Below are 13,862 nucleotides of genomic sequence, written 5' to 3' on the forward strand. Positions count from 1 at the left end.
TCTGCGAGTGTGCGTCTCGCCACCAGTGTCACACACCAGTGCCCTATTTGTACAGCCCCTGGAAGAGGTCGAGATGTTTTTTCCTTCATCGGAGCGGAGTTTGGGTGCTTTGTGCGTAGGAAAAACCATTCCGCGTGAAGTGAGCGTGCGTTTGTGACGATTACTGGTGGATATCGTGCGTGTTGGAGGTGTTTCAAGCCAACCAAAGACTGCAAAACGGGGTTGAGTTCGTTTGCGTAGATTCGCTGTTGCGATTCCAATTCTCCGTGGCCCCGCTCGGAGAAGCGGCTATAGAGCGCCCACAGGAAGGGCCACCATTCGCGCCGGAAAGTGTATTTTTTTCGACTGCAGTGAACGTCGCCTCAGCCGCCATTCGGTGCTCGCAATCGGTTGTATTATCGGCGCGGCACGGCTAGGTGGCAAAAAAGGTGTGCAAAATACGGTCGATCGGTCCGCCGCGGAAGCACGCATACACGATTTGGGTTAGGCCGCCAGTGCATGGGTGTGTGCGCGCGCGCGCGTGTGTGTGCCAACAGCTCGGCCTCCGGACTTGCGTCCCGCTTTTCTTGCTTAGAAAGGAAGAGAGACTGGCCTGAACTCTGCACCGCGACGGAGGAGCAGGAAAACCGACCGCGGCACAACGACAACAGCGACGCGCGCGGTTGCGATGTTGATGAAGATGATGCAGGGAAGTAAAGTCACGACAGGCAGGAAAAAACGATGGCGCTGCTGCACCGTTCGCTGTGGAAAGTGATGTCCCGGCTGGGGGGAAAGTGAAACCGCGTCGGGTCGTGGCGCGCGAATCACGCCCGCAGGAAAGCAGCCGCGAGAGTGGGCCCCAAGTTTTGCATCCCCACGAAAAGGGAAAACCGTCACACAACAGGCGAAAGAAAAGCCGCCACAGGAGGCGCCCCGTGTGGACGACGCAGCAAGAGACAAAGCTTGTCGGTGCGCGGTGACTGCGTGTGGAGCTGAGAGAGGGGGAGTTTTTTTGTTGCTTCGGTGAGCGGTGAGGGGTTCAAAAAAAAGGAGGTTGAAGAATTTTCCGCTCCGTACGGCGATGACGACAACGAGGACAACGACGTCAAGGAAGAGTTGCATTTTCTAGCCAGCAACCACGCAGCAGAGCTTTGTGTTCGCAAATTAGCACAGGCGCGAGCAGGAGAGCGAGATTGTGCGTTGTCAAAGGCACAATCGGTGCAGGAGCGAACGAGCGCGCACGATAGTGCGTACGCGTGCGGGTGTGTGTGTGTGTGGTGTGTGGCAGCACGAGAACGCCATCTGGTGTGCGTGTTGAAGTTTGAGAAAGTAGCAACCAGCCAAGCAGCCAGCCAGCCTGCGAGCCATTGGGCGCAGTGAGCGAGTGTGGTAGTAGTGGTGCGTTCCGTTGGTCACGGAAGCGGTGCGTGTGCGGAAAAGGGACGCGAGAGCAACAAGAGCAAAAGATTACAAGCGCGCGCGGGGAGGGTAAAAGTGTTGGTGTGCGGAGTGCGCGCGAGCCGTTTGCGAAGCGAGAAACAACCGCGCCGTCACACTGCGTGTGTGTTCCGCGACGTCGCCATTTAAGGGTGTATGAGTAATCCGCTTCGCACCGCCCGCTCTGGAGCGCCTGGCCCAGAGAGCAGAACTTTATTTACCAGCGTGTCGCGCGGGTGACCTCGTCTCGGCGAAGCCCGCTAGAGCTCGACGTCGACGGCGAGGTGTGCAGTGTGTTGTATTTTCGAGGACAGAAACGTCAATTCCGTCGTGTAACGGGCCAGCGCACTAGCTGCGGTGTAGTAGTAGTGTGTGCTGCGAGCACAGCCAGCTTAGATCGGTCGAAGAAAAGTGTGGTGCAGTGGTCGCTTTTTCGGGGCCCCCCTTTCTGTACACGGCGAACAAAATGAGCACGCCGGACGTCAGTTCCGGCGGCGACAAATCGTCCACCATCGGTGGTGGTGGTGGTGGGGTGAGTGTGTCCTCCGCGGTCAAACCGGTAACGTCGTCGGGCGGCGGCAGTGGCGCTGGTAGTGGTCAGCTGAGTGCGACCGCTGTAGTTGGTGGTGGTGGTGGTGGCGGTAGTGGTGGAGGCCTAAGCGGGGCCACCGTAACCACCACGACGATCCCGATCGATCTGGCCTCCGCGTCGAAAGTGCTGGTGCGGCCTGAGAAATCAACGATGCCTACGACCACGTACAGGTTAGTATGCTACACTGTGCGGCCATGAAGAGATGGCAAATGGCAGCAGCCGCAGCAACAGCAGTAACGGCCTCAAACGGAACGAGATACGACGCATCATTCGCGGCCACGAACGCGGTACCACACAAAGTAGTGGAGCCAGTCGCGGCTGACGAATGTGTGTGTGTGTGTGTGTGTGTGTGTGTGTAAGGAAACGGCACATTCGCTCCGCGAGAACAGGCCTATGTTATTACGAAAGAGCAAGCGCAGCAAAAAGAAGGAGAGAGCATTAGTTTTCCCCCGTGCGATTGAGAGCGAGAGAGCGAACGAAATGTGCAACTCGCGGATTGCACGCACACTACGCCACGCACCGCCTGCTTTGCGCACGCGACACACTCACATACACTATCGCACGCGCGCGCTTTGTCTAACGCGCGAGAGAGTCTGAGCGAATGTCACTCTTATCAAACGGGTTTATTTTTATTATTATTTTGTTCGGTGCGGTTAGCTTTTATTTTTTGTTCAAACGTAGCATTTTTCGCTCGTGTGTCCTCCGGGGTTGGTGGGCAGAGGCCCCGTGTAAAGTTTCGGTGTCGTTCGAGTGCAGCGGATGGTAGAAGGACTTTTTTTCTTCCTTTAATTTCATAATCGTTGGTGAAGATTTTGCTCCAAAAGCTGTTCGAAATTGCGCGTAGACTTGCCCCTTCCCATCTCCCCCGACTCCACCCCCTGGTGGAGGGTTACGGTGCACCAAGAATAGAATTGCGGTGATTAAAATCCGGGTGAAAGGTGTGCGACGGGTTTTGCCTAGGATTGGTTTTTTTCTTCTTCAAATTATATAAAGCCAAGTGTGTAAACCTGCAAGTGCAGAGTCCATACGCCTGTGAGGACCCCGTTCTAATGTGATTTATTTCAATTTGTTTGTCACCTCGACACAGATTCGGTTCCGCACCGGGCAGCCAGATGCGTGTGGTCATTCCGAGTAGTGCGGCCCCGCCATCATTCTACCGGCAGCCAGCAAATCTCAAGCAAGGTATGTATGTGCATGCAACAACGCCACGAACACTTCATGTTGGCCTCCGGTATCGCAAATGTCATTAAATGTGTGCTTTCTCTTTTTCTTCGTCTCTCTCTCTTTCGGTTCTCTCTTTTGGCTCTCTATCTCTCTCGCTCTCTTTCTTTCTCTCTCTCTCGTTTCGGTTTCTTCCGGTTCATATTTCCAGATGCGACGACGAATCGCACGCAAATTAGCACCCTTTCGGCGGCCCGGACCGTAACACAGATGGGCTCTCTGACGGTGTCCCGTGCGCCCCAAACCACACCGACGACGGTGTCGTACCACGTGTCGAAAGGCGTATCCGCGACACCGGTCGTGGCCGCAAACCTGCAAGCAACAACGCGCGCCACCATCAACGGACCGATTCGGATTTCGACGCCACCGATCCAGGTGGCCACGAATAACAACACGACGACGTACGTCCAGCGGCAACCTCCCACGGTGGTGCCATCACGTAGCGTCAATTCCTCCGGTTCACCCACGGCCGCCACAATAATCTCGCAGAGCAGCACCGGTGGTGCCACGACGACGCTTGTTCCGAACTTCCAGATGTCCACCCAACTGATACGGGCCAACAGCATCGGAACGGTGGCCGGTGCCGTGACGGCGGGTACACCCCGAGCGAGGGTTGTCACGCAGACGACACTTCCGGCGAATCATCACCAGGTGACGGGTCAAGCAGGTGGCGTGGTTAATGCCGTAGCTGGTGGAGCTACCGTGGTCAATAGTGTGATGACGCCGGGAGGTGTCGCAGCAGCCGCAGCTGGTGGATCTCCACAAGCCGTGGCCATCAGTTCCACGGCGACGGGTGCAGGTGGTGTGGTGGCAGCGGCTTCAAGCGGTGGTGGCTCCGCGAGCGCTCAATCGCAAGCCTTCGTTGCGACGCTGTCCGCCGTATTGCAAGCACCGCGTCAGGTCTCGACGTTGCTATACACGAATAACAGCAACGCACAGCAGTACACGATCGGGCCAAATCAGCAGCGATTAGCGTTGGCCACCACGTTATCCCCACAACGACCCCAGGCCACGGTAACGACTGGTATTAGGCCTACAATCCAGCGACTACCGACGGCGGGCATCCGTGTGAGCACCGGTAGTCTAAACTTCCGGCCACCGGTGCTCGCATCCACCACCGTTCTAACGACAATCGCCTCGAACACGGGTGCGGTCGGTACGGTCACCAACACACAGCAACAATCGCAACAGGTTCAGCAACAACAGCAGCAGCAGCAACAGCAGGTTCAGCAGCAGCAACAGCGTACGGTGACAGCTACCGGAGCACCGGGTGGGGCAACGGCCATCTCGAACGCCATCCCGGCAAGAATAATTCAGGTGCAAAATCCGCAAAGTGGTGCCGCCGGTTCGGCGCAGTTCGTGAACGGGCGCATCCAAACGAACCTGCTCAACATCCAGCCGTTGATCGTGAGCAACAACCGGTTACCCCAGAGTGCCCTTCAGCCCGGTATAACGATCGCGCAGGTTGGCAAGCTGACGCAGGTTGCGACGGCGGGAGGCCCTGGGAGTACGTCCGCCGGTGAGGTGGTCGTAGGGACGGGTTCAAACGCTGGTAGTGGTTCCGCGACGACGACCACACTACAAACGGCATCCGGGCAGCAGATAGTGGTCAGCACGGGTACACCCGGTGCGGGCGGAAGTTCTCCGGCCACCGCCGCCATCATTGCCGGAAATCTGATAGCCACGAATCACGCCGGATCAGCGACGGGTAGCGTTGCGACCGTCTCCCAAGCAACCCACCAGGGTCAGATCACGCAGATCGTGAACGTGAACGCCGGTCCACCGACGGTGGTGTCCGTGGCCGGTAGTAGTGGCCAACCGCAGCAGCAGCAGCAGCAGATAGTCACCGTAAGCCAGGCGAGTGGAGGACCTACGACGGGTACGGTCATTCCATTGCCACTGGCTTTAACGAGCGCACGAGGTGTCGCTGGAACCGGTGCCGGTGGCCACAGTCCCTTGAGCATCGTGGCCGGAGGTATCGTGCGGACGGCGGGTACCGGAGCAAGTGGTCCCGGTGGAGTGGCCACAGCTACAACGATCGCTTCGGTGTTGCCCATCGCCAAAGTGACCCCGCAACAGCAAACACTGGTTACGATGGAATCTGCGGTGGTCACGAGTGGTACAGGAGGCGTCGCGCAGCATTACTCGGTGGCGAACAGCGGAGGACCTTCGCTGTACATTCAAACGCGTCCCCAGGGATCGACCGGTCCGGTAGGATCGGCAGTTAAAGCGGTCGGAGGTGCAACCGGTGCGACACTTAGCGTGGTCTCGTCGTCTTCCGGATCGGGTGCGGGCAGTAGTGGTGGACCGGGTGGAACGGTCACCTCAGCCACCACCTTCCTGCCAACGTCGACGTTCTACTACGAGCGGCTAACGTCCTCCCCGGCCACAAGCGTTCCCTCCTCAACGGCCACCGTCTCCATCACGTCGGCTGGTGTGTCGGTGTCATCGTCCAGCCTCGTGCAAGCCGTGGCCAGCTTATCCTCAGCATCATCCGCATCCACCGTCACAACGGCAAGTGCAATAAGCGGGCCGGTCTTCTCGATTCCGGCTTCCTCGAGTGTGATCAACAGCAGCAGCGGTGGAGGTACCACCGGTAACACGACAGTCGTAACGGTGGCCGCAGCAAATAATCCTACTCTTGCGCCGTACGGAAGTGCCGGTTCGTTCGCGATCGTACAAGCAGCTCCCGCCGGTTCCACGGTGGGTGGCCGGACGGCTACACTGGCGACGGGTCCAATTCACGGGATTGTACCAGCGTCCGTTCAAACCGGCGTCGGTGGTGGCAGCACAGCGGTCACGGGCAATATCGTGTCAGTCTCGCAACCCCCAACTGGTGCCGGTGGATTGACGGGAGTTTCAGCTGCTTCCGGTTCTGCCACCACGACCCAAATCGTTCGATTCCACCCGCAGCTGCTCGTCGACAGCAGTGGCCAACCGCAGCAGATCATCGTGTCGAGTGGGGCAGGCGGAGCCGCTTCCGTCGCCGGTACTACCAACATCGTCCCGCTCATACCGGTCGGTGCGAGCACCGGGACGACGACAGCAGTGGTCACGGCCTCGACGAAGAACCCACCACAACAAGACTCTCCTCATCTTCCGAAGCGAATAGAATCGAGCATCCTGCGCAAGCGAGCACTCATCGAGGGCCTAACGACGACGGGTGCCTCCATGAAGACGCCGGTCGGGAAGGATCTCACCGCTGCATTGATGGCCGTGGAAAGGGAGCGATCCGCTAGGGAGCAGCAGGAAACGCAGATACACCTCCTCCAACAGCAGCAGCAACAGCAGCAGCACCATCAGCTGGTGACGGAACTGGATTTCTCTAGCGCACCCCTACTGCACGTTCACTCTCGGCCTGCTTCAACGGATGGTTCAACAACGGTCAGTGCCACTTCGAGCCCGGGTTTAGACGAGCAAGAGGAGGAAGAACTGCGCGCACAAGCGTACGCCAATCGGAACAGCAATGCAATGTCCGGTGACGGGCATTTTAAACCCGTCCAGGATGACCTACAGCACTACATGCACCAGCAACAGCAACAGCAGCACCAGCATCAGAGGGAAATCCTTTCACTGCACTGTACGGAAAGCTTCCCCACGAACCTCGGCACCCCGAGCACAACGCTGACCGTTGTCCCGATTGCAAACCACACGACACTGTCGTCGATGGGCACGGTGGCCAGCACAGGAGGGACTAGTAACGGTGCAAGCGGTTACGAGCAGTCACCCCGCAAGAAAGCCCGCAAGCAGCTACTTCTGCCGATGACCGATGGGTTGCATCATCATCCACCATTGCTCAAATCGAGCTCATCCTCTTCATCGTCGTCTTCCTCTTCGTCGGCAACTACAAACTCGTCCGCGGGATCGACTGGTGGGCAATCACTACACTATCTAGGAGCCTCCGGGATCGCCGATGACGAGCGGATGGATACGAGCAGCGGAACTACAGGGCTTGTGTTGCTCGGAACCACACCCAGCGGGACACCAATGTCGGTGGTATCGGGAATCATCGGGGGGAGCGCAAACAGTGGCTCGTCTTCCTCCACGATGGCGGGACATCACGTTCTGGGGAGCAAGCAGCATCACAGTGGAGGAAGCATCGTTACGGCGGTCACATCGACGAACAACAACAGCAGCAGCAGCAGTAGCAGTTTGCACAACAACGTCCGTATGGATCCACCGTCGGGATCGGTTTCCGGTAGCGGCGGGATGGGACTGATCGCTCAGGTGCAGCTGCAACCGGGTGTAAGCACCAACACCGGGACAGGCGCGAAAGCGAACGTCATTCTGCGCAAACCACGCAATATCAGCTTACTGCAGGTGCGTTACGTGTGGCTTTGATGAGCTGAACATGCGCTCGGTTGAACATATGTGATCGCTAACACTTTTCTTGCCTTCTTTCGTTGGTCATTTAGTCGTACAAACAAACATGGAAATCAGCCAACAATCACTTCCAGCGCTACACGGACGTGAAGCAGCGCGAGGAGCGACGACCCACCGTGATGGACATTGCCAATCAGTCGCACATACTGCAGAAGGTAAACGGTTGGAAGATATATCATCTCAGCGCGCAGATAGAGGACCTGGTAAGTTTTTTTTGTGAGCATGTTTATGCACATGCCAGGTGTAACTAACTGTTCACTTTCTCTCTCTCTCTCTCTTTTCTCGACAGTGCGATCTTGAATCTCAAGCCTATGGAAAGTTGGGGCAAATGTTGCGTTCAATGGAAAGCAGTAGCAGCACCGGCAACAGCAGCAGTTGTAGCGGAAGCAGCAATTCGGTAAAGCCCTCGACCGAAGTGGAACAAATTAACGAACTGTTAAAGGTGAGCTGTTGCGGTCTGATGGTTGATAAAGACGCAAATTTTAATGGGTGTTTTGTCTCATTGCGTTCACAGGGCAACATGCAGCGAAGCAAAATCATCATCGACGGCATCAACGAAGCTCGTACGCAGATAATGAAAATTTTCAAGCACAAACCGCACGTCTCCGACATCATAATGCGATGTGCGTCGAAAAGGAATTTTAAAAAGCGGGAAAAAACATAAAATCGCGGTGAGAGAAGAGCCACGGGAAAGAAGCAGTGTGTGCTGCTGCATATCAGTGTTTTGTAAAACCCGTCCGGGGGCGTTGTAAGGAACCAAGTATAGGAAGATGCTGCACCGGGTGGTGCTATCGAAGGAGAATGGGTCGGCAGCGCTTTCGCGATTAGTATTACCCCTGCTGCGTTTACATAAAATGTAACAAGTGTCCACTACTGTGCAGTGCTGTTGGCAAACGAATGCATGGGGCGCGGAACACACGGGGCAGCATGTAGTAGCGAGAGCTGTAGTTTTAATTTTTAGGAGAAAAATGGTTCCTTGAATTCCACTGAGACTCCAACAACAATAAGAAGAAAGTGTGTGATTTTCTATTTAAACAAAAACAAATGGGCATACAGAATAATCACGTGAAAGGCTTGGGCTTCTTTGAGCCCCAGTAGTGCAGTAGGCAGAGGCGTAAACAGGTGGTTCGAACGTGGCCGGACGAGTTTTCGCCGGCTATTCGTTTTTGATCGAAGCAATCCGCGGAGCGCGCTGATGAGAAAGACAATCGTTGTAGCAGGCGCCGTCGAAGCGAGCAGTGCGATTTCTCGACCCAACTTGTGTCATATGCCGCGAGGAGTAGATCCCCCGACCGGCGGTGTATAGTATTTGTGGAGTTTTCGCATCTGGATACTTGGCGTCGCCACGGACGTGCAGCATTCTTTTGTACAGGGCCGTTCTGCACCGGGAAAAAGGCCAACCCTAATCGTGTACAACATCTCGGGTGTGTATTTGCGAAGGCGGGAGTTGTGTTTTGCTTTAGAAACGATTTTATTACTTTTTTAAGTATTTTTTTATGTTATGATAGCTTGTCCTTTGTCGTTCGCGAGAAGCGCCTTTAGAGGTTCGCTGGCGTACGGAAAAATGAACATACAATGTGTAAAAGATAGGTTGGGTTTTACACGGACCTGTTGTCTGTCGGTCCTATTAGTTGGCAATCGGCAATTCGACGGCAAATTCGTGATATTACTAAGTATGAAAGATTTAGTGATGTAACATTGAAAACTTTTACTTATATAGTGCATCCGTTAGCGGGAGATAAATAATACTTAGGGTAAGCCGGTAGCGCTATTGACGGCAATACGGAACATGCGAAGGGGTGATTAACGCTAAGCAGAAAACAAAAGTGCTCATGTTTTGGGTAAGAGAACACAGGTAGGCTGAAACCGCTAGATTTTTAAGTGCAACATTAACCTTAAGATGTTTAGAAATACATGATGTAACGCAAATCGAATACTGATCGTGTCGTGTCAGCAAACGAATGAACAGAGTAGAGAGAGAGTGCAAGCATTTGAGAAATGATATATCACACAACGATTTTAGTGAAACACGGAAACGGAAAGGAATGGGTTTCGTTCACGTTAGCAACTTTTATATATAACAAATTCTCGTGAGGTGTAAATACAAATAAAAAAAAGCTGTAGGAAGGTGCTTCGGTCCACTCCTATCGCAGCTTCAGGATCAAGTAGAGCACGAAAAACACGGCCATCACAAACAGAAACATGTAGCACATGTAGTTCCGGTGGCTACCTTGGCCCAACCGAACGACCCGGTTGATCGTATTCGTCATAAAGCCTCCCGTCCGGTCCATGTCTTCGTCGATGCCACGCAGCAGCCGGTCCTGGTAGCGCACCTCGTTGCCGATGTCGATGGTCAGCGATTTGAGGGCTCCGATTTTTCCCTTCAACTCCTCCGCCATTCGCTCGTTTTCTTCCTCGAGCGCATCGTGGCTGGCGTTGCTCGGACCTGCCGGTGCCTGTTGCGGAAGCGGTTGGTAGTTGTAGCCCTGTGATCGGCGCATCTTTCCACCCGCGGCACTCGATCCACCGAAATTAGCCACCTTGCTGCAGATTGCACGGCGCTACTGGTCGGCCGCACTCGACCCAGAAGCGTCACAATTGCAAGCTGTAGTGTCAAGCGACTACAAACGGAACCGCCACCGAACGTTCACATACGGAAATGATTTTTTTACTTGTTTTAACTACCCCCGGGTAACAATTTTCTTTCGCTTGACGAACGTAATCTTGCGCTTTACGTGTTTTGTATACGATGCAGTATTTACACAAATTTATCGTCATCATTCTAACGTCAGCTGTCAACGAAGTGTCATCGGCGAGGGAGCTTGACGTTTCGGAATGGTTGATAAAAAAAGGTGAAAGTGCAAGCGCGATTCGAAAACAAATACATCAAAACAAATAAACAAAACTTTCTTTTGCGTTAATTTCCCTTCAAGCGATTCTGTTCTCGATTCGCTCGAGCTAATTGGGAGCTAATTTATGCAAATAATATACCCGACCGAGAGCTGGCGCGGTATTGGCACAACATTTGACTTAGGTTAAGACACGGTGCTGATTTGGATGGATTGCTGATCAGGGTATTAATCGGTCCCGAAAGCGTTACCCACTAGCCGGACCAGTCGTGAACTTTCTCCCTTCTGCTGTCCATTTAACCGCCACACGATGCAGGAGAGTACGATCTACAAGATTTTGCCAGTGCTGTTATGCGGCCTGTCCGTGCCGTTGTCCATGTTCATGTGGATCGGAAACGTGGCGTACTCGAAGATCGCGAGCGACGGTTCCAGTGAGTATCGGTATACATTATGGTCCCTCCGAGCCTGTTCGCCATTTAATGTTCTGTTTCCGTTCTTTCAGACAGTGTGATTCCACCGACACGCTGGCTGTTCTCCGTTCTCGTGCCGATCCTGCTAATGGTGTACGGACTAAAGCGCAAAGGAGTCAACAAATCTGGGGCCGCTTTCGGGCTGGCGTGTGCCGTGATCTTGTCCATAGCTTCGCACGCGTTTCTCGCCTGTCTGGCAGCGTTTTTCTTCAGCTCCAGCCGGGCCACAAAATTTCGGGCACATGCGAAGCGCAAGTTTGAGGATGATTTTAAGGACGGCGGCCAACGAAACTGGGCTCAGGTGATCTGCAACGCGGGCATGGGGACGCAGCTGGCCCTGCTCTATCTGCTGGATTGCGGGTACGGCGAACGACCGATCGATTTCGTCAACCTGTATCGCTCCAGCTGGCTCGGTGTCGCCATCATGGGTTCGTTCGCGTGCTGCAACGGTGACACGTGGGCAAGCGAGCTGGGAACGGTAATCGGAAGTGGCGAACCGTTCTTGATCACAACGAGGAAGCGCGTTCCACGTGGCACCAATGGTGCCGTTTCATTCGTTGGACTGATTGTGAGCTTCCTTGGTGGAACACTCATCGGATTGGTGTACTTCCTTACCGTGCGATACACGGTCGAGACGAACATCTACAACAACAGCCCCAACCAGTGGCCGTTGATCGTGTTTGGTGGGATGGCTGGACTGCTGGGATCGCTGGTGGATTCGCTGCTTGGCGCCACACTGCAATACTCGGGGCTAAACGAACGCGGCCAGATTGTAGAGCGGCCCGGGAAAACCGTGCGCCACATTAGCGGCGTGCGGATTCTGGACAATCACAGCGTGAATCTAATATCGACCATCGTGAGCGGGATCGTGATGCCTTCGATTGCGATGAATCTCTGGCCAATGTTTTAGCCATTGGCGCATCCGAAGCAAGCACGCTAGTGCCTCGTCATCCCACGGAGAGGAGGTATAGCTCGTAGTGGGTACCTTTTTTTACCTAGTGACTTACAATTTTTTAGTGGTGGTAAGCGAATAAATTATAATTGCGGCATTCGCGGGAATACTGTGGGTTTTCTTATCGCGTATTGATTTCAACGATTTTCTGCTGTCAAATTGCTGGTTATGGATTGCTAATGGCCGTTGGAGTAAGTAGAATCCTCTGGTATGCAACAAAACAGGCAATAAGCTCATTTATGCAGTGATACGATCCTTGAAATAAACCATCAACACTAGGGTTGTGGCATCCACAACCGTTAATTAGGATGTACCGCTTTTATTCTTCGCTGCACTTTTTAAAAGACTTTACGTTCTTTTTCCCTTCCTAACCACTCAAAAGGGGTTTTTAGCTTTTCTCTCCGCCACAGTGAAGGGCTTTGCATGATTACATACACTGTAAATGGTGTATCGATATCACCTTTTTGCTTTCCACATGTTGGCATCAGTCGTAAAATGGGTTTCGGATACACAACGACAAGAAATACGAACGCCGGAACGGATAAATTAACTTTCGCATTCACCTGCAGCACGTCTTGATCGGTGATATTGCCTTTGCCAGGAGTGGAAAACAAAATGAAACTATGAAACGAAACGAAACTTTTTTAATCATTCGCTTGCCCACGCTATATGGTGCGTTTCTTTTATGCATGCAAACAACGACGGAAGTGAAATGAACTAATGAAGTTTCAGAAACTACCGTCTTGTAGCAAGCCCTTAAGCAAGCAATGATCGGTAAGGGAAAATCAAAAAAGTGATATCACACAAAAAATTAGGTCTCTTTCTTTTTGCCTTCGCTGCTTTTTCGCGCTTTATGATCAAGGCGTCGTTGGGTTGCAACCGGTTTTGGAAAACAAGGAACCGCTTGCTACGATAGATGGGAGGAAAATGGGATCTTCAAGGCATCCACGGCGTAGATGTGACGTGGAGTGCATGCTTTGCTTAATAGTCCAGTTTTATACATTATTTATGCAATCGTCCTGGACCTAAAGTTAAGGTTATTCGACGGACATGCAAAAAACAAAGATCAAAAACGAAGAAAGCTGCTTTAAAGCTTTTCCGAATAAGTGTACAAAACGGAACGCTTTTTTCTGGGTGATGCCTATGCACTGGAAACGATAACGGAAATTTTACTGGAGCGAACAAAGACGCGTTGTCTAATGTTTTGGACAGCGGTTGCTTGTGGGTTGAAAGGAATCCGATGTAAATAGTAAATTTAGTAAAATATCTGAACCTGAATGAGGTAACGTTATCAATCGATATAGCTGTAATACTGTTCGATGAAGTTAGAAAACGAGAATTCCATGACTGTGATAGCGCGCAGTGTTATTTGCATTTGCATTATCCCAACAAAATCCCAGTCAGATTAAGAAACTTTGAAGAAGATGAAGACTGTCTTGTGTGCGGCAGCCAAACTTTTTGAAGGATATAGTAAGTTTCAAACGCGCGACGCTGATGTAGTCAATTAGTTTAAGGCATATTATGCTCGTGTCACAGGATTTACATTGGCCATACCGTTGAACCGCAGTGTTTTACAACCAAGATGTATTTTTTATATTCTCTCCCAAATGGAAATATCAATAAGAGCAAAAATTAAAAGCAAATTTTTGAAAGTACAGTTGTTGAACGAAAATAAAAAAAACGCTAGTACGTTTGATGACCAGCAGCTTCAAATCGTCTTACATTATAAGTTTACTATACACAGCAAAATTTTGGGCGGCACTAGTCCAGCAAAATATCCTTACCGATGTCGTGCATTACGTTGTACAGTCAACAAAAATCGAAACATACTATCCGTTTATGATGGATTTTTGTAAACCCAAATGATAGAAGATAAAAAACTGGTCCTTCAACCTATCAAATGGGACGAAACCCGTTGTGTTTTAATCCAAGAGAGAACCGGAGCTCTTGATGAAAGCGTGAATATGTTTGACAAAGAT

General features: G+C 52.5%; 3 protein-coding genes across 3 annotated transcripts; 2 read left to right on the top strand and 1 right to left on the bottom strand.

Moving 5' to 3' along the window:
* Positions 1-1,882: 1,882 nt before the first annotated feature.
* On the top strand, positions 1,883-9,518 carry LOC128725599 (apomucin). Its single transcript, XM_053819360.1, has 6 exons — positions 1,883-2,178; positions 3,096-3,190; positions 3,381-7,549; positions 7,645-7,815; positions 7,902-8,054; positions 8,127-9,518. The coding sequence occupies exons 1-6, from the start codon at positions 1,883-1,885 to the stop codon at positions 8,274-8,276; spliced, it is 5,034 nt and encodes a 1,677-aa protein (XP_053675335.1). The 3' UTR covers positions 8,277-9,518.
* Positions 9,519-9,685: 167 nt separating this feature from the next.
* LOC128731668 (BET1 homolog) lies at positions 9,686-10,396 on the bottom strand. Its single transcript, XM_053824801.1, has one exon. It carries the CDS (start codon positions 10,111-10,113, stop codon positions 9,757-9,759), a length of 357 nt encoding a protein of 118 aa, XP_053680776.1. The 5' UTR covers positions 10,114-10,396; the 3' UTR covers positions 9,686-9,756.
* A 375-nt stretch (positions 10,397-10,771) lies between these two features.
* Positions 10,772-11,981, top strand: LOC128732032 (transmembrane protein 19). The gene is made up of 2 exons (XM_053825192.1): positions 10,772-10,892; positions 10,964-11,981. The coding sequence occupies exons 1-2, from the start codon at positions 10,772-10,774 to the stop codon at positions 11,839-11,841; spliced, it is 999 nt and encodes a 332-aa protein (XP_053681167.1). The 3' UTR covers positions 11,842-11,981.
* The last annotated feature ends 1,881 nt before the right edge of the window (positions 11,982-13,862 follow it).

The sequence above is a fragment of the Anopheles nili genome, chromosome 2 (genome assembly GCF_943737925.1).
Source record: "Anopheles nili chromosome 2, idAnoNiliSN_F5_01, whole genome shotgun sequence".
NCBI lineage: Eukaryota > Metazoa > Arthropoda > Insecta > Diptera > Culicidae > Anopheles > Anopheles nili.